We start from the raw sequence: 26586 nt of genomic DNA, 5'->3' as shown, positions 1-26586 counted from the left end.
ACATATTTTTATAACAGAGTGATTTATATTCCTTTGGGTATATACTCAGTAATGAGATGGTTGTGTCAAATGGTATTTCTGGTTCTAGGTCTTTGAGGAATCACCACACTATCTTCTACAGTGGTTGACATTTATTTTTTAATGTATCTACTGTAAGTTTTTGTGTGTGGTTTCCCTAAGGTTTATAAAAAATTTTATAGTCATAACAGGTTATTTTAAACTGACAATTTAACTTTGATCACAAAGAAAAGAATGAAAGCAAAAACAAACTCTTCTTTAACATCACTCCTCCCCACACTTTGATGTCTCTATGTGCATCTTTTTATATTGCCTATCTCTATTGTTGTAGTTATTATCTGTAACAGTTTGTTTTATAGTCTTCATGCTAAAGATGTAAATGGTTGAGTTTCTACAGTTACATTATTCTAAATCTGTCTGTAAACTTACTTTTACCAATATGTTTTATACCTCCAGACGTTTTCTTCTAATATGTTAGTGTTCTTTTCTTTCAGACTGAAGAGCTCTCTTTAACATTTCTCTTAAAACAAATCTGGTCTTGATGAATTCTCTCAAAATTTGTTTGTCCAGGTAAGTCTTTATCTCTCATTCATATTTAAAGTTAGCTTTGCTGGGTACTAATATTCGTGTTGGACTTTTTTGCCTTTAGTACTTTGAATATATCCTTCCACTCTCTCTTGGCCTACAGTGTTTCTGCTGAGAAATCTAAAAGCTGTATTGGGGCTCTGTTTAATGTGACATATTTCTTTTCTGTTGCTGTTTTCAGTATTCTATGTCTGACATTTGATAATTTCATTATGCTGTACCTTAGGGAAGAATTCCTCTTTGGGTTGAAGTGGATTGGTGACTTCTGAGCTCCATTCATAGATGAGCTCTGAGCTCCATGTACCTAAATGCTACAACCTTTCTCCAGATTTGGGGATTTTCAGCCATTATTTTCTTAAATATTCTTTATCACCGTGGGGAGGTGATAGCCAGCCTGGTCCACGACTGCAAGATTGCCAGGGGATAGTGCATTCTGGGAAGAGGGCCTGGGGCAGACCACCCCCGTATATCTTACTAATCCATCATGTAGCAGCAGGAAACAGCAGGAGAATCCTTGCTTCCTGCAATGTCCCTCAAGCATCCTCTAATGAGAATATTAAACATCATTCTTAAGGATTAATACTTAAGGGAATTTCATCCATTATCACAGAGCTGTAATAAATGGTTAGTTTGGATCTGAGAGGAAATGCACTGATAACTGGCACGGCATGTATAACTTAATGATGCTAAAATAAAAATGCAAAGTCAAACTACTCAAGGATTGCTTAGAGCAAGACTTATGGAAGAGGAAGTACAGGAAGAGTAGCAGCAAATTCATTAAAATTTAGACTTATAAGCAATTTTGTTGAGTTTATTTTCAGTCAAGGAAAAATGATTATATATGTCCTACTAGTTGATAAAAAGAAACAGTTCTGAAAGAGGAACTTATTTTCACTAATTAAAATAGAAAAACTTACAATAGAAAATTAAAATTTATCCTATGGGCCATTTAATAAGAAACAGTGAATAACATAATTAGGATAATGCCAATAACATGGACAATAGCAAAGTTGTTTTTCAAATAGCCAAATATACCAGCCTTTAATAAGAACTGAGTTGATCTATTAAAACATAAATTAAGACTGATGCTTTTACAAGAAGTTAAGCAAGCTACTGATATCCAGGTACAGCTACTAAAGCTTTGTTTTGAATCAAAGATAGACCCTGGAATACATAGAAAAATGAATGGATTTCGTCTCTGTTAGTGATTCCTGCATTTGCTGAACATGAGAATAACTTGAGGCATTTTAAAAATAATTCAGGCATTGAAGCCTCATTAGATATATTTTTGATTAGGGGATTGGGAATCTGCATTTTAGCAAACAGATATTTTGGGGGAGCTGCCTCACTCAAGGTGGCAGTCTTTCTCTGGGACGCCCACATTTATTGATTGGTCGATGCAGTGGTACAAAAGCCCAGCTTTACTTAATCCTGGACACCTTTGAAGGGCCAGTCCAACTTTAGAGGATGCTCTGAAGTCTCTGACACAACTGCTTCAAAGTTTTGCTTTTCTCTCTTCCTTCTCATTCTTTCTTTACAGACAAAGTTCCTGTAAGAACGCCTCAACAGACCACTCTGCATGCACATTTGTATTTCTTCTGTTGTGATTTACTTGTTTGTGTTCTTTCCTCATGTGTTTGACAATTTTATTTTTGAATGATTTGTAAAGAAGTCTTTTATATTTAAGACATGAAATTTTAATTGTTGTATCTGCTTTAATTATTTAATTTAATTTTTTTTTTTTTGAGACAGGGTCTCGCTGTGTCATACAGGCTGGAGTGTGGTGGTGTTATCATGGCTCACTGCAGCCACGACCTCCTGGGCCCAAGTGATCTTCCTATCTCAGCCTTCTGAGTAGCTGAGACCACAGGCATGCACAACCATGCCCAGCTGATATTTTTTATTTTTACTTCTGTAGAGACAGGGTCAGGATCTCCCTGTGTTGCCCAGGCTGGTCTCGAACTCCTGGGCTTACAGGATTCACCCTCTTGGGCTTCCCAAAGTGTTGAGATTACAGGCATGAGCCACTGTACCTGGCCTTAAAATTTTATTATTCTTTCATTTACTTAATAGTGTTTGATATATTGGAGATTTAAAAAATTGTATTCAAATTAAATATTTTTCCATTTAATTATTTCCACCCTCACTCTAATGCTTAAAAACATTATGCCTATTGGGAGGCTGAAGCGGGTGGATTGCCTGAGCTCAGGAGTTCGAGACTATCCCGGGCAACACAGAGAAATCCTGTCTCTACTAAAAATTAGCTGGGCGTGGTGGTGTGCATCTGTAGTCCCAGCTACTTGGGAGGCTGAGACAGGAGAATCACTTGAACCCGGGAGGTGGAGGTTGCAGTGAGCTGAGATCACCACTGCACTCCAGCCTGGGTGACAGAGCCAGACTCCATCTCCAAAACAAAAACAAAAACAAAAACAAAAAACATTGCAACCAAAAAGTATATGACTCTCTATGGACAGTTAGTGCTCCCAATGGACTTATTTAAAAACAGAAAATCAATAGTTAAAGCAAATCCTCAAGGACTGTCCAGAGTTAGTTCTATGAGGAGGAAGTACCAGAAGATAGAACAGGGACAAAATGAGAATCAAAGCAGACTGGGGATTCTTACCCCTACTTCCCAAGTTCTTTTCTTAGTAAAAAAGAAAATACTGAAAAATTTTATCAGCAAATGTATAACTACCCTCACTTGTCAATTGCAAAACTGTGAGAGGGTCTGATATGGGTGTGTGCTTAGTTTTAACCAAGTCCCACTTCTGAATCCAAATCTTTCAACAGTGTTTGAACACTAAAACAGTATGAATAGACATGTTATGATCCAGCATGTAGAAAACTATGGTCCAATACTGTATAGTATTTCCTATTTTATCCAGCTACTCAGTTTCTATCCTCCTCCAAGATACATCCCTAATTTATTCCAGAAAGATTTTACTTAGCATGCCAGTCCTCTCAGTCTGTCACCACTTCTTACAGAACCTGTTTCTTCATGCCTCACCTCATCTTGCCCTATTCCTCCTTTTCAAATGCCGTCATTCTCTTGATTTGTAGCAATCACCTTTTTTCTGTTATTTATAGTTTTATAAAATAAGCATGCATCCCTAAATAATCTAGCTGAGTGTTTGTTACTTCTTTTTATATATGAGATCATGCAGCATGTATTATATTTTGACTGATTTCTTTTGCTTACATTTGTGAGATTTATTTATGTTGTGTCTAGTTGTTATTTATTCATTTTTATTGCTATATATTATACCATTCTGTGACTGTACTATAATTTATTTATCCACTTTATTAAAGATACAATTTAGATGGTTTTAGTTCTTTGGCTATTACATAACTATGAATATTCCTATACATGTCTTTTGGTGTACACGCTGGTTGTATAATGTACATATTCAACTTTCATAGACAAATTTCCAAAATCTAGGTTTATATCCTGGCTATGCTGCTTAAAAGTTATACGATCAGTAAAATACAATTTAGATATTTTGAAATAATCCAGTCAAGGGGAAAAATAAATAAATAATAGTAAAAAAGAATGAAGAAAGCCTACATGTGTTTTCATGAAAGTACTAAACTCACTAGTAAGGTAAATTTACAAATCACACTTAGAATACTCCAGTGATGTTATGGTGCTATGTAAATATCTCAATCCTATAGTATAAATGTTTAAAGTCAAAATAGTCAAAACGACAACAGCTACAATTAGTGGCTAAGGAACACAGAATAGATAAAGAAGTAAATTAGGGCAAGAAAAATATAAATTGTGAGAAAGGCAGAAAAAGTCTAGAGTATTTTTATGCAAACAAAGTTAAGTTGATATCAGCTAAAAATGGTCAATATAACTATGGGACTGTTTATGTTTGCTGCATGGTTAAGTACAAAGAAAGAAATTACAGCAGACACACAAATTAGAAAGAGAAAGGGAACAAGTTAAACACCACAGAAAACCACCAACAAAAGAGGAAGCAACAAAAAATGAAGAAAGAAACAGAGAATCTATATAACAACCAAAGCAATTAATAAAATGGCAAGAGTCAGTCCTTACCTATCAACAGCAACCTTGAATGTAAATAAGTTAATTTTTATATTGAAAGATACATAGTGGCTAAATGAATAAAACTACAAGATCCAATGTTGTGCTACCTATAAGAGACTCATTTCATGGTTAAAGTCAAATATAGACTCAGATTGAAGGGATGGAAAAAGATATTCCAAGCAAACAAAAACCTAAAGCAAACAGGAGTAGCCATACTTATATATAATAGACTTGAAGTTAAAAAAAACTGTAAAAAGGTCATTATATAAAGATAAGAAGAGGCATCAGATCATGCACGCCCAGAGAGCTCCACTTGCACTCCTTGAGGGCTCCACCCTCGACAGAAAAGGAGAAACGGCAGCTTCACTCGTTTCTAGGCTGTGGAAAGTCTCCAATTCAACTCTGTTTCAACTGATGCTGTTTTGTTGGCTACCGTTCTTGGTAAGTAGTGGGAAGACAGGCCAGATGACCAGCGTGCAACTGAGTTCATCACACACCCTATTTGAAGAGGTGTCTAAGAGATCTTTAACATTATGGGATATATTTGATCACCTGGAATTTGGGAAACATGCTATAAACTAAAGAAAGAAAATCTTGTTTTATAGACCGTCCTGATGCTCCTTTTTAGAATTTTTCTCTCCAGGAAACTCTGAACAACTTAACATTGAAGCAATCATGACTTGTAATAAATGCATATTATCTGCCAGCCTGGCCACGAACTCTCACTGCCTGTGTGGTTATTTAGAATGTAGAGGGGGTTGGTATAATTCTTCTGGGGCATTTGGAAGGTCACTCAGTACTTTGTTTAATTCTTGCCAAGGAAGTAGAATTAGGATTTTATTTTTCAAGGGTTTAATGATTCTCCACCTTGTGATGCTTTTGAAAAATATTTTATTTTTTAACAGGCCATTTATTCTAAATCTAAAAGTTCCAAAAGGACACAAATGAAATGCCTCCTCATCCCTGACTGAGGCAACTAATCTTGTATAATGCTATTATTAGTAGAAAATATGTTTCTGCTAAGGCAGGAGGTAGAGTCATATGGCATGGCATAGCTACCTATATTCTGAGCAGACAGATGTGGGCAATCTGATAGAATGATGAAAATCAAGTCTATTCATTCACTTTCTAATAAATTAGCACTTATACACTCAAAGACGGATGAAATTTTTCTGTGTTTACTCATTATTGTTGTCATTATCATTACTCGACAAATGTGTATTATTGATCACTTACTGCGCTCATTGAACAATGACATAATAGGAGTTATGATGAAAGAGAAAATCATGGTCTCTGCTCTAGAAAACTTAGTACTCGGACATCAAGACATTGTGTCCCAAGATATAACTGTTGATGTTCCTTGCCATTTTTTTGTGTGTGCAGGTGACTGTGGTCCTCCACCCAAGTTACCATTTGCTTCTCCAATAAATCCGTTGTATGATACTGAATTCAAAACTGGAACTACTCTGAAGTACACCTGCCACCCTGGGTATGGTAAAATCAATTCAAGTTGACTGATTTGTGATGCCAAAGGCTTGTGGAACTATAGTATCTTTTGTGCAAGTAAGTATCAACATTTATTTTTCTCACTTTTACTTTTTTCCCCAGAAAGTTCTTTTAGGAACTTAATGAATTACTTAATTCATATGAAAATCTTTGATCAAAACAGTTCAAAATTAACATCACCTATAGTATTTGGAAGAAATCAGTTGGGAATACACTTGGACATATTTTTCTAACAGTTAGAATATAGCATCTGCTTCCCTTTTCCTTCTGTTTCCCTGTGATGAAGGTCATATATTTTCGAGAGCATACATTTTTATGGACAACTGGTCAATAAATACATCCAGTATTATCACAGTGGTCTAACTGAGCAAATGAAACTAAGTGAAGTTTTTTTTTCTCTTCTTAAAATGTGTCAGAAAAATGAGATATACATTTACATTTATTTTTTTCTCAAAGCAAAATATTAATGAGTCAGAATAAGAAATAAGCATTGAAAAACATCTCTAGGTCTATCTGGAAGCAGGAGTTAAAGTTAGTGAACCAGACTTCTTTTTCTCTAATGTCCTATTTTGTGAGTAATCGGAATCATGAGTCACTATTTTAATTTTCCTCCTAGAGAAACGATGCAGAAATCCATAATTAATCAATGGGATAGTGGAAGTTAAAAAGATCTTCTCCTTGGTTCAACCATAGAATTCAGCTGCTCAGAGGGGTGAGTATAAGACAACTTAGAAGCAATAATTTCCTTTTCAATTAATTTTTATAAGGCGTTAATGCAGTTATATGTTTCAAAAATAAAAGTGGCATAAAAAGGTATACATCAATAATTCTCACTTCCACCCCATCCTCATTCATCCCATTTCTCTCTGTCCTCTGACAGAAAATGACATTGATTAGTTTCGGATTTATCCCTTTAGTGTTTACTTCTATAAATACGAGTACAAGTATTTTTGTCAATATTTTTCCCCCTTTATTACACAGAAGATATCTGACTGCATACATCGTTTCGAAACTTGCTTTTGTTTTTTTCACTTAAAACATTGCTATGGACTGAATTTTTTTGGCATTCCCTCAAAATTCATATCTGAATCCCCAATGTGATGGTATTTGGAGATGTGGCCTTTGAGAGGTAATTAGGTCATGGGAGCGGAGTCCTCATGTGGGGATTAGTGTTCTTATAAAAAGACATGAGAGAGCTTTCTCTCTCTCTGTCTCTCTCTCTGTCTGTTTTTCTCTCTCTTTCTCTGCCATGTGAGGATACAGCAGGAAGGCAAACCATCTGCAAACCAGGAAGTGGGCCCTCACCAGAACCTAACTATGTTGGTACCCTGATCTCAGACTTCCTAGCTTCTAGCACTGTGAGAAATAAATTTCTGTTGTTTAAGCCATCCAGTCTATGGTATTTTGTTATAGCAACCAGAAATAACTAAGAAAATATGTACTAGAGGTCTTTGACATTCACGAACCAGGTGTGTCCTCATGCTCTCTCTCTGTCTGTGTGTATATGTATGTTTACAGCTGTATAGTTTTCTAACGCATGTGTCATAGGTTATCATAGTTTATTTAATGATTCCTACTGATGGACTTTTGTGTGTTTCCAATCTTTTCCTGTTACATACAATGTCCTGGTGCATACTTTTTATATATGCTATGTTATATGTATTAATATAGAGAGATGTTTGTAGGATGAATTCCCAGAAGTGGGATTGTTGGATCAGAGAGAAGATGCTTTGAAATTTTGCTAAATATTGCCAAATTGCTCTTTATAAACTGTAAAATTTTGTAATATAAACAAATGCCTGTGTCTTTACCTCTGTGATTCACTATTTTTGAATTTTTTGCCTATTAAAAAGAGAAAATAAAATCTCTGTATAGTATTTTTTAAGCTTTTTGTTTTTTTCAGATCTCTCAGGGGTGAAAAACTTTTTATTTTGAGGTAAGTATAGGTTCACATGCAAATATTAAAAAAATACAGAAAGAATCCATATCTTTCTCTAGATGGCCTTCACATTGTCTTGGCATCATTTATTAATAAGTCTACATCTAATCCATGTGAGAGAACATCTTTTAAAAATACGTATTTAATTCTTCAGTGTATATTAGTCTTTTTTAGATGTTCTATTCAACGCTTAGTCTTTTTGTATATTCACACAACCAGTTCCTTTCTCTTGAATTTTTAGTGCAACATCACTTTAGAGGTATCCGCCTGACTGTTCTGTTTTTATAGAGTTTTCCAATGTTTGCTTGTTTATATTTCTATATGAACTTTTAAATTGGTTGATTTTTACTTTTAAACAATTGTATTGAGCTTTTAAATGAACTTTAAGAGAATAGACATTTTATGATGTTGCATCTTGCCAGCCAAGACTTTCCATTTGTCCTAGTCGTCTATGTGTGTGTGGCTGTGTGTGTGTGTTTCAAGACTGTTTTAAAGTTTTCCCCATTTACATTTTTCAATTCTTATGTTTAGTCTTTGCTATCTTATTTTATTTTTGTCTTATTTTTGAGATTGCAAATGGTGTCTCTTCTTCCATTATATCTCCTAACAATTTTTATTTGTATATACGGAAACTACTTATTTCTATATATTAATCTCATATCTCAGCTAATGCCTTGAATTTCCTTATTACTTATAATAGTCTATCAGTTGGTGATATGGCTTTGCTTTGTCCCCACCCAAATCTCATTTTGAATTGTAGCTCCCGTAATTCCCACATGTGGTGGAAGGGACCCTGTGGGAGATAATTGAATCATGGGGGGGCGGTTTCCCCCTTATTGTTCTCATGGTGATAATTAAGTCTCACGAAATCTGATGATTTTATAAGAGGTTTCCCCTTTCACTTAGCACTCATTCTTTCTTGCTTACTGCCATGTAAGACATGCCTTTTCCCTTCTGCCAAGATTTTGAGGCTTCCTCCGCTACGTGGAACTGACAGTCCATTAAACCTCTTTTTCTTTATAAACTACCCAGGCTCAGGTATGTCTTTATCAGCAGTGTGAAAACGGACTAATACAGTGGATTTTCTTGGGATTTCCAGATATGTAATTATGTCATCTGCAGATAATGATTCCGTTATTTTCTCTTTTCCAATTTTTGTATTTCTAATTCCTTTTTCTTATGTACTTATGCTAGCAATTATCTCAAATAAAAAATTGATACCGGTTATTGTTCTCTTATTCTTGACTCTAGCAGAAATGACTAGCATTTTCTTCCCAAATTTAATGGAGCTGTATCTCCACTGATTCCCGTTATATTGAACATTTTTGGCCAAAACTAATTGTTGATTATTTTTCAAATGCCATTTTAGTGACTATCAAGATGATGGTTTATTTTTTTATTTTTCTTAATAGATTTATTAATATCATGTATATATTGGTTTGCTCAGGCTTTCATAACAAAATACCAAAATCCCACGGGCTGGGACAGTTCTGAAGTCTAGAAGTCTCAGAACAAGGTCCCGCAGGTTTTGGTTCCTGTTGCATCTTCCCGCCTGGGTTGCAGATGGCTGGTTGTCTTCTCACTGTGTCCACACATGACCTTTCCCTGGTGTCAGCATGAGGGCGCAGGGACTGCAAGTGGGAGATCTTTGTGGTGTTTTTTCTTATAAGGATCCTAATCTTACTGGATCAGGGCCCCACCCTTCTGAACATTAATTACTTCCTTATGCAAATATAGCCACACTAGAGGGTTAGGGCTTCCACATATAAATTTTGAGAGATAGATACATTCAGTCCATAACAAGTTATTCTATATTAATATATTTCCCAATTTTGAAGGATCCTTTTATTCTTGAAATAAAACTATGCTATTTGGTCATTGTATAATTTTCTTTTAAAGTGTTCCTGGACTCTGTTTGATAATATTTTATTCAGGAACTTATTGTTGATATTCAGGGTAAATTTTTTTTTAAAGGCAAAAAGTCCTAGAAGAAAGACTGGGACTTGTCAAGAGCAAGAACAATGAGATGATAATCAGGAAGTTAGGAACTTATGAGTTCCTAAGGAACTCTCAGGTTTATGACAGTAAGCCAAGCTCTAGAAGCCAGAAGAAAGATTCAAATTAGACGTCAGAGTACTAGTACACATCAGTAATGTGTCTTGCTCGTTTATTTAAAAGAAACTACATAACAAACTCAAGTGAACCACTTACTTGTTTTGAATTGCCTGATTTATAGCTTGTTAGGGAAAGTGTAAGATTTAAGCCAAGTCCTCAGATTTTAGGTGTAAAACTTGTTGTGTTCTCTTTTTATTCATTGCGGATGGGTACCATGTGATACAAAGAAAAAGCTTAAGTTGCTTAGAGAAGCTAGAGCATTTTAAAATTGAACAAACCCTTTGCTTGATATGAGAAAATGTAACTGCAAGTTGGCCTAAATGGTAATTAGTAATCAAGACAGCATGATTTTTTCATTTTAAAATATTTAATAAAAATTTGTTTCTTTTTTTCTTTAACAGGAGAAAATTACAGTGTTTATTCATGCAATATACATGTGGAAGAGCTTGGTGATGAGTAACTCAAAGGGGGTGATTAGAATTTGGGGCTTATATACCATTTTAGTAGATGAAGGGAGAAAGGCACTTACGGGAAACAAATGACTTTTTAGAAAGATAAATACATTTTCAGGAGAACAAACAGGAGATAAGAAAGTTTGTAAAAATATATATTTTAAAAATTTTTACTTTAGGTTCAGGGGTACATGTGCAGGTTTGTTATATAGGTAAACTCACGTCATGAGGATTTGGTGTGCAGATTATCACATCACACATGTACTAAGCATAGTACTCAATATTTATTTTTTCTGATTTGTCCAAAATCTCATAGACAATTAATGTCTAGAGTAAATGAATTCCACTAAAATCTTTGACCTATCTTATTTAGATTTTTCTTAATTGGCTCAACCACCAGTCATTGTCAGATCCAAGGTAAATGAGTTGACTGGAGTGATTCTCTTCCAGAATGTGTAAGTAAGTAAAACTTTTTTTTTCTGACCTGACTACAAACCTAAACTACTTTAGGTAATAACGCTGCTGTGAAATTTCACTGCTTGTTTTACCCTCCATTAGAATTTGCATGAATTTTCGATTTAACACAATGCCTACCCTGAGTGTTTCTTTCTCTTCACTCACTCCCCTCAGTCGCCAAGTGCGAGCCCCCTCCAGACATCAGGAATGGGAAGCACAGTGGTGGAGATCAAGAATTCTACATGTATGCCTCCTCTGTCACCTACAGCTGCAACCCCTACTTCTCACTCATAGGCAACGCCTCCATCTCCTGCACCATGGAGAATAAAACAATAGGTGTCTGGAGCCCAAACCCTCCCATCTGTGAAAGTAAGGCAGAATGATGAGTTCTGCTTTGATCTCTTTTATTTGTTTAAAAACAAAAGGAAGGCATATTTATTAGGGAAGATGGAATGATTCAAAGAGAAACTAATCACTGCAATGATGGAATCATTCATTTGTTCAACTAATCTTGTTACATGCTGTATCAGTCAGAATAGCATAGGCTGTGCTACAGTAGTAATCAATACCTAAATCTCAAGACCTTTATATAGTAAAAGTTTTTTTTTCAAGTTTCTTCTTAATGCCCTGCTAGTCTGGGAAACTCCCTAGGGCAGCTGTCACTTATATGGTAATCCAGATTGTTTAGATCTTTGACACTTCCATGTCAAAACTTCCACAATTAGTTTAGCAGGAGAAGAGAATAAGGAAAGTCAGTCTCTGGCTCTTCAGTTCTTTGACCTGGAAGTGACATCTATCACTTGTCATTACAGCCTTTTGGCCAGAACTAGTTCCTTATTTCTGCCTAATACAGAATAACTGGGAAACACTGTCTTTTGTTTACCTTACAATAACTGGAAATATGGGTGGACACTAATAATGTCAACCATGCGTGCCTAAGGAGCAAACAAAACACCAACACCAGCAGGTAATAAAGGTAATAAAAGACAATGAAAGAAAGTACTTTCCCTTGGCCTCTCTATGGAAGCCAGAAGAGACGTTACGTCAATATCAGTAATGATTCAGCTTGCTGGTTTAGGACATTATTCTTTACTGCAAATAAAGTGCCTAAAAACCATAGTATCACATATTGTTTTGACTCAGTACAGGACACAGCCAATGTCGGGGTGAGAGAGAGGATAATAGTGAAAAGACTGCAAGAAGTGGAAAAGGCAGGAGCTCAGGCTGGATAAGTTAGTAGGGGCCAGGTTACGAAAGCTTTGTGTGTCACTTTCAGGAGTTTGGAATGAAGGAAAAGGGAAGACATTAAAAAGACAATGTGAAGTGAGACAAAACATATCTAATAGGCACCTGTTGCAACCTTTCAGCCAGGAAGTGAAGGTGGCTTCAACTGTAGCCATAGCAGTGAGCCTGGAGGGAAGTTGAGGAAGTATAGAGGAATTAAGATGACAGGATTGACAGGACGTGATGACTAACATGATGTGGGGTGAAGGCGGCTTGTTCTCTGCTTATGGAGGCGCAGCACAGATTTCCCGATACCCTGGCTGCCTCTGCATGACACCATATCATTACCATGGCTCACTGACCCCCAACCAAAATCATCCAGGAAATTAGGCCATTTAATGGAAGGATTTGGAGACACTGAGATTTGGACTTCAGGGTTTAGATATTGCCCATTCTTATTGATGAGAAAGTTGGAGGACTTTACATGACTAACATGATGGGACCTCATTTTGCTGAGGTTTGTGGCAACTGAAAGGAAGTATACAAATCTCCAAAATGTTTTCTTTGTTCAGTGCCTATTAAATATATATTTGTATCAGGCCCTCTTTGAAGCCATGCCAACAGTTACAGTCACATCTTTACTGCCATTTCTCTCTGATAACTCAGATGTCTTTTTGTATGCTTCTTTAGAAATTGTCTGTCGTCGACCACAGATTCCAAAGGCAATCTTTATTTCTGGATTTGGACCCCTCTATACTTAAAAAGACTCTATTTTGGTTAACTGTGAGGAAGGTTATATCCTCTGTGGCAGCAGTTTAATCTATTGTGAAGCGAATAATGAGTGGTATCTTTCTCTTCCCTCTTGCATATCCAGTGAGTATGGACTACGATGGAGTTCCAATATTTGGATCTAAAATTATCCTGACATATAAGTGTGGCATGCTCATAGGCACAAGCCAATTCGACTCCCAATAATCATTTTAAGATAAATTAATACTTTTCTTGTTAAAAGGAAGATTTTTTTGTTAATAATCTCTAGGGCTATTGGAAGAATTTCATATATATCATATAGTCATGAGACCAATGACTTCATAGATATTGTAGACTTACATATTTGCTATAAAAATTTTCCAGGAGACAATAGTAAAGTGTTTCAGTCTAACAAAATCAATCTATTATGAGAATTTTTTGAACAATGGCAGTAAGATTCCTTTAAGACAGTTCTTTTTTATAATTTGCATAGAAATACTCTGTGGGCCAATATTGGTCTTGAGACCTTGATGTTGTAAATACATACAGATCATTTATAACATTAATGATTTATTGCTAACATTTATTGAGCATTTTCTATGTTATAAACACTGTTCTAAGTGCTTTACATCAATTAACTCATTCGATATTTACAACTATTCCAAGAAGTTGCTATTTTTCATCCAATTTTAATGATGAGGAAACTGAAAAAGGAAGATTAAGTAACCGGCACAAGCTAACATAGTTAATTGGAGGTGGAAGCCACCAATACATTGTGGTTTATCTAGTCTCTTCTGCTATCACATGAACTTAGGTGCCATTCAAAATGTGTAGTAATGAAATTCAATAAATACACAATTTGACAGACACATATCCTCTCCTTGATTCACACTGACCTTTAGCATATTGTTGAATAGAAAAAAAAAAATACAAGACGAAAGGCCCAGCTGCAAAAGTTTTATGGGGCTTGGTTTGAGGCCAAAGCATGAAGTTGCAGATGACAGCATCATGATGTCAAGAAGAATGACTCTTATTTTAATTCCCCATTAGGCAATGAGATTAGAAAGTCAGTCTTATCTTAAAGCAAATTTTTGCTGTGTCTTTCTAGTGATCCTAATGCTTCCCCTGAAGACCAACCATTCTAAAGTGCAGTGACGTGAAAGGAAAACTAAGCTCCTACAGAGTTGGCCCAGCACCTAGAAACTGTCCCCTTCCTGCACCGTGGCATGCTTCCCAGTACAGCCTCTCCAGTGGCACATGCATTTAGTAGACACATGCACTTAATAGACACTAGTCTACAGTGGTGCTGCCGAGTCTTTTTCTGGAATTCCCATTTAATCTTTACCATCTCATTTTTTGCTGAATGACTATGTTATATCCCTTTTTTGTGACAGGCTTATGAGTCACTCTTCCATTCCCAGTAACATGTTTCTTTCACCCTTGTGCTTTCTTTATGAGTGAATGGTTGCACCGACCTACCGGACATTTCCTATGCTTCCTGGGAGAGAAATGACTACAACCTAAGTGATCACGAAATATTTGAAATTGGAACTGAGTTGAAATATCTATGCAAACCTGGCTATAGACCTGCTTTAGATGAGCCTCTGACTGTGACTTGTCAGGAAAACTTGACATGGACATCTTCCAACGAGTGTGAGAGTAAGAAGACTTGAACTTTGTTTTGTGTATATATGTGTGTGTATCTTCTTTGATATTGAAAATGTTGAGCACAATCCTTGAAATTTGCTGAGACTTGCTTCACTCCATAGCATATAGTTAATTTTTATAAATGTTCTGTGTGCACTTGAAAAGATGCATATTTTGCAGTTGTTAGGTGCAATGTTACATATACATAAATTAATCTAATTTTAATGGTTTTGTTCAAATCTATTTCCATATTTATATTTATTTCTTGTCTACTCGTTCTCTCGGTTACTAAAAAAGTTTTGTTTGTCTTTTATCTTTTCAGAGTTTTTGTTTGTTTGCTTGCTTGCTTGTTTTGAGACAGGGTCTTGCTCTGTCACCCAGGCTGGAATGCAGTGGCATGATCTCGGCTCGATGCAGCCTCAACTTCCCGGGCTCAAGCCATCCTCCTGACTCAGTAGCTGGGACTACAAGTGTACACCACCACACCTGGCTCATTTTTGTATTTTTTGTAAAGATGGAGTTTTGTCATGTTGTCCAGACTGGTCTCAAACTCCTGGACTCAAGAAATTCACTCACTCGGGCTCCCAAAGTGCTGGGATTACTGGTGTGAGCCACCACACCTGGCCATCTTTTTAGTTTTTTCAAAACAATTTTTGCTTTGTATATTTTGAGACTACATTGCTAGATGCATACAAATTTAGAATGATATATTTTCCTGATAAATTTCACTTATCATTATAAAATGACTCTATTACTATAACTGTTTTATCCTTAAAGTTCTACTTTTACATTAATATACTTCTGACATCTTTATTTGAGTTAGTGTTTACATGGCTTATCCTCTTTTAGTCTTTTGTTTTTATACTTTCTGTAATTGTATATTTTAAGTGTATCTTGGAAGCAGGATAGAGTTGGATATTTTAATCCTACTTGACAATTTTCATTAATTAGAGCACTTGTCAGTGTACAGTTAGTGTAATTATTAATATATTTGAATTTATATCTACCATCTATTTGCTATACACATTTTTTGTTTTACATTCTTTTTTTCCCTTCTTTTGAATTGATTTAAAATTTTTTTCCATTTTTTTACCTGGTATTTACTTGGTATTTATTTACTTTTAGCTCTTTTTATGATGTTTACACATGATTTACTACTTTTGCTTCTTCCCAGGCAATAAAAAGCCTTAGAAACCTTTAACTTGATTTATCCTGCCTGACTTATATGATTTTATTTTTCAATTCTAAATGTGTCTTAAACTCTGCATTATTATTATCATTATTACTATTGCATTATTATCTTAGTAAATCCAATTCGTTTAGATTTGTTCACATAATTACTATTTTATTCTCTTCTGATTCTTCAGTCATATCTGTTATCCCTTTCTTTTGCCTCATAATACTCTTTAGTTTCTTTTAGTGAGAACCTGTTGATGATAAATTTCTCTTTGTTTTTCTCAATGTGCCTTTATTTAGCCTTAATATTTGAAGATATATTTGCTGGATATAAAATTCTAGATTGGCAATTATTTTCCATGGTCATGTGAAAGATTTCATTCCATTGTCTTCTGCCTTTAATTGTTTCTGTCAAGAATTTTGCTATTAGTCATACTGTTGATCATGTGAAGGTTTTCTATTTGTTCTGATTGCTTTTAAGATGTTCTTGTCTTTATTTTGTGGTAGTTTTTGTCTGATATGTCTGGGTTGGTTTCTTTGTGTTTAGCCTTTTTGAGATTTAGGATATTTCTAGAATATGAGGTTTGATGCCTTTCATTGATTTTGGAAAAATTTTCAACTTCAAATACTTCAATATTACAAATAAGTATTTTCTTTGAGTACAATTTCAGCCCTATTTTCACTCTTCTACTGATACTTTGGCTACATTTATGTTAAGCTTTTATACTGAATCTTCTGTATTTCCTGTGCTCTTATCTGTGTTTTTACTTTTTGTTTCTCAGTATTTTACTATGAATATAAATTAAGTTCACCAATTCTCTCTTCATTGATGTATTATCTGATATTAATTATTAGTTGAATTCTTAACTTCATTGTTTTTTCAGTTTCAAGATTCCCATTTGTAGTGGATTTGTAGTATTGATATTGATTTTTCTACCAAAATTCTCAATGTTGTATTTTATTTCCTTTTACGTAACAAAGCAAAGTGGCTTTTAAGTCAATGTTTAGAACTTCATTTTCTGGATCCGCTCAGATCTGTTAGCATTGTCTCTTGCTTTCTTTGGCTTTTTAATAATCTTGTCTGGTCTCCTGTTTGCTTGTGGTAGGTAGTAAGGGGCATTAAGGGCTTTGAATGACCCGAATCCAATCAGGGAATGTAATGATACAAGCCTGGGCTTCAATACTTATTATACACAGTTGGTCTATTTTTGGTTTATTCTTACTTCAAGGTATAGTTCTAAAGATTCCCAACAGCTGTGGGTTACCAGCAATCAATCCCCACTACCACACACACATTGAGTTCTGATCAGCTTCTTAGCCACTCAGTTGTATTTTGAGGGAGGAGAATTATTGTATACCTCTAGATATATATTTTAAAAAGCAGCTCTACATTCCTGGTACACCTCATTGGGTATCTTTCTTTCTCATTAAAAGAACAACTAAGACAATTAAGGTCTTAGCACCTGAATTCTTTCTTCATGGATTAACTGCCCTCTCCCCACCATGTTTTTCTACTTGTTATCAAAGAGAAGGTGAATCTAAATTGCTTAGCTCATTACTGCCAAAATCAACACTTCGTTTTAAGGACTTCTAATGAAGAAACATAGTTGGAGGGAAATTAAGTAATAGCACTTCAACCAAACAATGGCAGAATTTGGAGAAGATGCTTGGTCTAACTCTTCCCTCAACTTCTTTGTTTCTTTCTTTCTCTTTCTCTCCTTAAATTTTGGCAAAAGCACTTAACATAAGAGCTACCCTTTCAAGAAGTTTTTCAGTGTACAATATAGTACTGTTAATTATAGGCACTATTTGTACAGCAGATTTCTAGAACTTATTAATCTTGCACAACTGAAACTTTATACCTGTTGAACAACTGGGGAGTTGTTTCCCCTCCCTCCTCCAGCCTCTGGCACCCACCGTTCTACTCTCTGCTTCTATGAGTTTGCCTTCAGATATTAACAACTTCTATAAGGTGGAATCAGGTCTTCAGCCAAAGGTGTGTCCCCCTGATCGATTTGCTAAATATGAACAACATTTAAAAATTTTTAAAAAAAATTTGTGAGTACATAGTAGGTATATATATTTATGGGGTACGTGAGATATTTTGATACAGACATGTAATGTTGAACATTTTTTAATCCATCAGGGGTATGTTGCCCAATACCAGATCTGGAGAATATCAGAATCATAAATGAAAGGAGGTATTTCACTGGTAGATGTGTCTATGCCTATGGAGACTATATTTCATATATGTGTGATGAAGGCTATTACCCTGTTTCTGTTGATGGGGAGAGTTCATGCCATACAGATGGCACATGGAAGCCTAAAATGCCAGCATGTGAGCCAGGTAAGAATATTGAGAGAACCTGTCATAATCATTTCCTAGATTCCCCAAATGATTCCACTTGGTTCCACAAAAGATCGAAGTAGTTAAAACTAACTGAATTTGAGGTTGCTCCTCCAAGGAGCATTGTGCAAAAAGGATCACAGATACACATCACTAGCACCATGCAAGGCAGCTATAGAACAAAATACGTTGGAAGACAAACTTACAGGAGAAATTTTCTTGTAAGAGAAAAAAGTAGAATTGATGAAGTCTTTCAGTCTCATTTTGTCATTTTCCTGCATGTATGCTGATGTTTTAGTAAAGAGGGACACTACCTCACAATGCTCCATATTTATAAGTCAAGGGAGAAAACATGATTTACATATTGTGTAACAATGGAAGCTCCAGGTTGAAGAAGTGATCTGTTAGGGAAAGCCTTGAAGCCTAGTGGCTGACAGTGTCAGCCTTTTCTTTCCTTGCTTTAACTCAGACCTACTGAATCACCTCTCTGTTGAAATACCACGAAGGAGAAGAAATAAGCATCTAAGGTGATAAGCATCTGTCTCTTATCAGGATAAGACACTGAAAATGTTATTATTATGGAAGTATCTTCATTATGAAAGACTCTTCACATCAACATGATGGTGATTACTCGGTACTATAGTTTGGGTTTCTCTAAAAGCAAAGCTTGAGAAAATGACTTGGGAGCTAGTAGTTTATTTTGGAGGTGATTCTAGGAGGTAGGAGCGAGGGATGAGAGAGAGACAAGGGGAATCAGCAAAGGTGACTATTATAAGCAGCAGGGGCTCAATTCTTTGGGACCACAGAGAAGTGTAAGGAATGCCTTTCATAATTATCTGTCTGAAGGATGGGAGACTGGGACATTTATCCAATACTTTCTGTTGCTCATTGGTTTAGGGTTGCCCTAAAGGGCAGTAACCACTTCAGTAATTTAGTCAGTAACTGAGCCTCAATTGCAACTTTGCTCTTTCAGCTGCAAAGGAGGCTCCAAAGTAAGACTGACAGATTCACATTGAATGCTTTCCGTAGAACATCATCAGCGTAAATCTGAGCTTGTGTAAAATTATACATTTCATCTGCGACTGTAGTCAGAAGTCCAAAGGGACATGGCATGGGTACAAAACATTTGTTACAATATATCCTTTGCACCACTCAATTTGTTTATGTCCCATTAATTAAACTCTATTAATCTTAAGTAATCTACTGCTAACAAGTGTTATAAAAGGAAAGAACAGACATTGTATATTGGAATAATCAAACAAAGCTTCATGTTGAAGTGGGACTTGAGATAACAATTAGAGAAGGTAAGCGGCTGCTAATAAAGGGGAGTCCCAGGAGGAAATATTAATATATAGAAGTGAAAATGTACATGATGAGTTTAGGGAAGGAGGAGTTGACTAGTTTGGTTAAACAGAAATAGTGCTAGATGGGGCCGAGTGCGGTGGCTCATGTCTGTAATCCCGGCACTTTGGGAGACTGAGGTGAGTGGATCACCTGAGGTCAGGGGTTCGAGACCAGCCTGACCAATGTGGTGAAACCCCGTCTCTACTAAAAATACAAAAATTAGCTGGGTGTGGTGGCGCATGCCTGCAATCGCAGCTACTTGGGAGGCTGAGGCACGAGAATTGCTTTAACTTGGGAGGCAGAGGTTGCAGTGAGCCAAGACCATGCCACTTCACTCCAGCCTGGGTGACAGAGTGAGACTCCATCTCAAAAGAAAAAAAAAATAGTGCTAGATGAATTTGAAGGATCTATAGAAAGGGCCAATAGAAGTATTTTTATTTTTTCATATGTCCATGGTTTGTTAAAGATGCTGATTTTATTTTTAGAAAATAGAGCATTTTAAAATCCCTGTCACTTAGTTTTAATCTTCGGAGGCAATCATCCTTCAACACAGGACTTCCTTTGACATTCTCAGGGCTCTAAATTTGTTGCAATTTTTCATTCAAGAGTTCCTGAAACTTGAAAGTTCCCTTCTAGTGTGACTACCCCAGCATTTCATATTACTTATGTCAACACTGAAATCATTGTTTAAATGGTAAGATATGGTAATTATGTTCTTATGGTGTTGTAGTTATGGACAAGATTGTTTGGGGATCCTGCAGTTATTCAGGGCCTTTACAACTATTCCTTTACTTAGCCTGACTTCTATTGAGAATGATTTTCATTTAATATGACTCTCTGTGGTTGAATTCACGCTTTCGTACCAAAGCTCATTTAATTTCCCTAAGTAGTGAAATATTTTAGTGATCATGTAAACAAAAACCAAGAAAGGTCCTATAAAATGGAGAATTCTCTCAACCCAAGAGTTGCTTTCATTCACATCAAGCTTTTCTCTAGGTTCTCAGCCTGAAAGCAGAAATGTTGAGTTGTGTCAAGTTACTCTATGGAAAAAGGATTTGGATGGGAACATTTGAATTTCCTACAGATCACTCAGATTTGGGGAGATTAATCTGAAACTATAAGTTCATGCTCTTCTCTCTCTCTCATCATCCAAGTTTGCAGTTACCCTCCCAGTATTGCCCATGGACACTACAAGGAAGTTATTTTAATGACTCCTTATCCTGAGGCTACATATGAATGTGATGAAGGATATGTTTTGGCTGGATGTGCTACAATCTACTGCAAGTCTTTTCACTGGCAACATGCACCTCCTCAATGTAAAGGTAACTCCAACTCAACTTATAATCCATAGAAGATAGAATTAGAAAATATTAATAGCAATGTTTCCTATTAATCAAAGGCAGCATAAATTTTGTCTTTATTTATTCATACTATTTAAATTATGCTGATATATTTTAAAAAGTAATTGACAGGTATATTGAAAATGAACTTTACTTCCTACTCCAGTCTTCCAAAAGCATAGCTTGCCCTGTGTTCAGAGAGAACCACTACTACCAGGTTCTCATGTGTCTTTCCAGAATATGTTGAGACAGTATCTTTTACCTGAGAATACCTTTGTGGCTCTAGTTTTCATGAGAATCCTGAGTTAATTTCAACTACTCAAGAAAGAGGAATCTCAAATGTTAATTCCCAAATTATGAAGTGTTGGAAATCTCCACAAAAACTTCATGATGGTCACCATTTCCCCATGATATTTACACTTCCACTTTTGACTACCTGATGGTGGTGCTGTTGGTAAACCTGCTGTAGAAACAAGACGAATCAAGTAAGCCTCTGTCTCTTGATTGTGCTTGGAGCTTTCATCATTCTGCTAATAATCACCACTGGCTCCGTTTAACCCAGTAAGATTATGAAGCAAGAACAATGGAAAGTACATATCAAGAATCCACAAATCAAGGCTGTGGGGTGCAGCAACTGAGAGCACCAATTCTTACCACTTATAAGCTATGTGATACTGAGGAAATATTTAACTTTTCAGTTTCCTTGTTGGTAAAATTGTGATAATAATAGTATCTAACTCATAGATTGGTAGTGAGGATTAAATGAGATAAGTAAAAAATTTAGCACATAGACTGACATATAGTACTTGTTCAATAAATGCTAATTATTACTGTTATAATTATCATTAAAATAAAAGCATAGAACAACCTGCAGGACCAGAATATAATTGTGAATACAATTTTGTATTGTTTTTATTATCCAATGCTGTTATGATGACTTTTTTTGAGAAACAATGTGATCAAAAATACATTTTCATTACAGCTCTGTGTCTGAAACCAGAAATAGTGAATGGAAGGCTGTCTGTGGATAAGGATCAGTATGTTGAGCCTGAAAATGTTACCATTGAATGTGATTCTGGCTATGGGGTGGTTGGTCTCAAAAGCATCACTTGCTCAGAGAAGAGAACCTGGTACCCAGAAGTGCCCAGGTGTGAGTGGGTAAGTGGCACAATTCAAGGAATTTCTGTGCTACCAATCCCTAAAAATAGTGGCCTCTCCCCAGGTTCTGTCCCAGTTAGCAATGGGGAGATCTGACTTTTGTCAGGAAGCATAAGTAACTTACCACAATTAGCACTTCCAAACTTGCATGGTGATAAGCCAAGAGAGACACATTTTCCTGCTCTGTGTCTAGAGCCCAAATCTCTAGACTTGAGAGTCTATTGACCCAGATGTCCTGACCCCTAGCTCTACATTTTCTACAATAAAGGTTGTGCATTTGTTCCATTTCTGATTGGTCCTCAGAACCATCCCTCAGTTGTCCTTGTGGATGTGCTTTGCATCTCCTTTGGAGCCCAGCATCTTTTTAGCTTCGACCTGCTTGGTTGCTGCTCAAGGACAGATCTGGGCTTGGCTTGCATGTGAACACTTGCTAGGATGCACTGTCTCTCCTGATTTCCTATTTGTTCCTCAGGTCAATCTCCCTTTTGCCAGTAATGACTCTCAGAATGTACTCCCATCTTTATAGCAGCATGATTTATATTCCTTTGGGTATATACGCAGTAATGGGATGGCTGGGTCAAATGGTATTTCTAGTTCTAGATCCCTGAGGAATCATTCTTAGCAAACTATCGCAAGGACAAAAAACAAAACACCGCATGTTCTCACTCATAGGTGAGAATTGAACAATAACACTTGGACACAGGAAGGGGAACATCACACACCGGGGCCTGTTGTCGGGTGGTGGGAGGAGGTAGGGATAGCATTAGGAGATATACCTAATGTAAATGACGAGTTAATGGGTGCAGCACACCAACATGGCACATGTATACATATGCAACAAACCTGCACATTGTGCACATGTACCCTAGAACTTAAAGTATTTAAACAAACAAACAAAAAGAATGTACTCCCATCCCCTACTCATTTCTTTAAATCACTTTTAGGAGGCACCTGAAGGTTGTGAGCAAGTGCTCACAGGCAGAAAACTCATGCAGTGTCTCCCAAGCCCAGAGGATGTGAAAGTGGCCCTGGAGGTGTATAAGCCATCTCTGGAGATTAAAAAACTTGAAAAAGAGAGAGACAAACTGATGAACACCCATCAGAAATTTTCTGAAAAAGAGGAAATGAAGGACTTAATTTTCCCTTCAAATCAACATACAGAATCTTCATTCATCAACCCTACTCTTCCTTAAGCACCATCCCTCTAATAAGTGTCTGGGTTAGGAGAACTTTCTTATTACTGCTAGAGAAAATGTGTAATTATTGATAGTCTAGCCTTTTGTAGCTCAAATGTCTACTTTCCTGGACTTGAAGTGCTGGTTAATTAAATAATTATTTACCAAATATCAGTTTGTGTTGTCATCTTGGTCAATATTTTGCATAAATATGACACACTCCAGTACACAAATCCACTGCCTGAAGTTTCTGTAATTAACTTTGCCTCACCTTTTTTGTACCTCAGAAAGAATGGAAGCCAGGAAATTCAAACCATGTTCATACCATAATCTTTATCTGAATGCCTTTATTCTGAATCCCACATGTGCCTACCCTTAACCTACAGAAAAGGATACAAAACTCAAAGGATTTTCTGTAACATTATAGACAAAACCATTGTCTGTTTGATGGCCCCTGTCCATTAGTAACTCATCGCTTTACCCCTGCACAGAATTCCACTCTTCTCACTTTTAACAGCACTTTTACCAGATTGGGCTTGCATGTTGCTCAACTTTATAGAAATGGAATCATCCATTATGCATTCTTTCATACATGTTATTTTTTTCCTTTAATTATATTTGTGAGATTCATCCATGTTATACATAGTTGAGGTTCATTTATTTTCATTTCTATTTAGTATTCCACCAGTGTATAAATATATCACAATTAACTTATCTGTCCTATTGTTGATGAACATTTGGGTTAGTTTTAGTTTTTTGGCTATCATGAATAGTGCTGCTACAAATATTTTTGTAAGTGCCTTTTGCTGAACATTGACATTTTTTTCTCCGCATATACCTGAGGATGGGATTGCTGGCTTATAAGGTGTGTGTATGTGTTTGTTCAGTTTTCTAAAGCTGTTATACCAAAACACACTCCTGCAGAACATGGAACACTTGCTATTGTTAATTGTTCTTTTTTTTTTTTTTTTTTTTTTGAGAAATTCTGTTGGGTATCACATTGTGCTTTAAATTTGTTGTTCCCCAGTGATTAGTGAGGTTGAATTACCTTTCATATGTTTATTGACCATTTAGATATTCCTTTTCTGTGAAGTTCTAGTTCAAGTCATTTACTCATTTTTCTATTGGATGATTTACCTAGTTCTAATTTAGTTGTAGAAGTTTTTAATATATTCTGGACAAAAGTCCTTTGTGAGATATGTATTGCAAATATCTTTTTCCTGATCTATGGCTTGGCTTTTTTTACTGTTATAAAGTTATGTGTTTTATAAACATAAATTCCTAATTTTAATGTAGTACAATATATCAAGTGCTTCCCTTTTGATCAGTGTTTTGTATCCCATTTAAGAAATCTATGCCTACACCCAAATCTTTGCCCATGTTTTCTTTTAAGATATTTAGAATTTTACTTTCACACTTAGAACTATGATCCACCCATAACTGCTATGGTGTAAAGTAAAGGACCAAGATTCATTTTTTTCCATATGGATATACAATTAATCTGGTATAATTTATTAAAAAGACCATCCTTTCTCCCATTGCTCTGTAGTGTCACTTTGTCGTAAGCCAATTAGCTATGCATATTTGGCATTTGTTCTTGACTCACAGTTGTTAACCCTTGGTCTATTTGGCTATCTTACACCAATACCACAATGTCTTCTTTACTACAGCTTCATAATGAGCCTTAATATCTGGCAATGTGGGTCCTTCTCCTATTCCTCCTCCACCTCCTCTTTAGATTACATTGACAACTTTGCTCCTTTGCACTTAAATGAATTTTAAAATCAGCTTGTCAATTTTCACCAAAATTCTTTTGAAATTTTTATTAGAATGCATTTTATTGATGTATGAATTTGGGAGGAATTGATATCTATACAATATTTTGCCTTCTAATCCATAAACATGGTATTTTCCTACATTTATTTATATCTTTTATTTATCTCTAGCTTTCAGTGAAGAGCTCTTATACATCTCTCATTGAACTTACCACTAGGCACCTGGCATTTTAAGTTTTACATTTACAAAAAAATCTTTTTATATAATTTTTGGACAGTAGATAATTGTTAATTGTTGATATTTTATTTGATAATTAGCTAATTCGAATTAATTTTTGATATGTCTTTGGCTTTTTAAAGTTCCTAATTATGTCACCTGTGAGAAATAACAGTTTGCCTTCCTTTCCACTCCTACCATTTATCTATCTGTCTATCTATCTATCTATCTATCTGTCTATCTATCTATCTATCTATCTATCTGCCTGCTTGCCTATCTATCTATTTACTCAGCTAACATTCTATTCCCATGAATGGGACCTGCAATTCAATGTACAATGGAAGTGAATATAGCAATTGTTCATGTCTTCTTACTGATCTCAAGAGAAAAACTTTTAATGGCTCACTAATATGTAGTATGTCTATGGCCATACCACCCTGAACATGCTCGATCTTGTGTGATTGAGAAAGTTTCTTTTCATTCCTAATTTTCTAAGAGGTTTCCATTTTTATCATAAATTGTTGTTGAATTTTATCAAGTATGTTTTCTGCATCTAGTGAAGTTATCAAAAACATTTTTTCTGTTAATGTAGAGGATGCTGTAATGCTATTTGTTGCTGCATAATAAACTACCCAAAACTTACTTAGTGGCTTAAAATGGTAACATTTACTTTGTTCATAAATCTGCAGTCTGGGCAGAACTTTGTGGAGGATGACTTTGCTCTACTCAGCATCAGTAGAGGTGTCTCATAGACTAGGAGCTGGAATCATATAAAGATTTGCTTACTCACATGTCTGGTATCTGAGCTGGGAAGACTTAACAAGCTGAGGGCTAGAACAGCTGGGACTCCTCAGGCATCTCTGTCTTTATGTGATATCTGCCCTTTGGTTTACTAGTCTCGCCACTTCAGAATAGCTCTAACTATCAACTACTATTTTAGGAAATATATCGTATCCTGGCTGGGCATAGTATCCCACACCTATAATCCCAGCACTTTGGGAGGCCAAGGTGGGTGGATGTCTTGAGGCCAGGAGTTCAAGACGAGTCCGGCTAACATGGTGAAACCCCATCTCTACTACATATACAAAAATTAGCTAGAGATGGTGGTGCATGCCTGTAATCCTAGCTACTCGGGAGGCTGAGGCACGAGACTCGCTTGAATTTGGGAGGTGGAAGTTGCAGTGAGCTGAGATTGCGTCACTGCACTCCAGCCTGGGTGACAGAGCAAGACTCTGTCTCAAAAGAAAAAAGAAAAGAAAAGAAAAGAGAAAAGAAAATACACCATATGCTATAGGTCTATACTCCAAGTTC

General features: G+C 36.0%; 1 protein-coding gene across 1 annotated transcript; it reads left to right on the top strand.

The window, feature by feature from the left end:
* The first annotated feature begins 4168 nt into the window (after nucleotides 1-4168).
* Nucleotides 4169-24233, top strand: LOC116457960 (C4b-binding protein alpha chain-like). Its single transcript, XM_032137484.2, is given in 13 exon segments — nucleotides 4169-4199; nucleotides 4926-5069; nucleotides 5072-5095; nucleotides 6038-6217; nucleotides 6777-6792; nucleotides 11112-11125; nucleotides 11297-11491; nucleotides 13037-13219; nucleotides 14552-14755; nucleotides 18066-18266; nucleotides 20765-20932; nucleotides 21933-22108; nucleotides 23053-24233. Coding segments are annotated over 13 exon segments (1785 nt in total). The 3' UTR covers nucleotides 23302-24233.
* The last annotated feature ends 2353 nt before the right edge of the window (nucleotides 24234-26586 follow it).

Source organism: Hylobates moloch, unplaced genomic scaffold, assembly GCF_009828535.3.
Source record: "Hylobates moloch isolate HMO894 unplaced genomic scaffold, HMol_V3 SCAFFOLD_18, whole genome shotgun sequence".
NCBI lineage: Eukaryota > Metazoa > Chordata > Mammalia > Primates > Hylobatidae > Hylobates > Hylobates moloch.
Note: the sequence above shows the minus strand (reverse complement) of the source record. Positions and strands in the feature narration are given on the sequence as shown.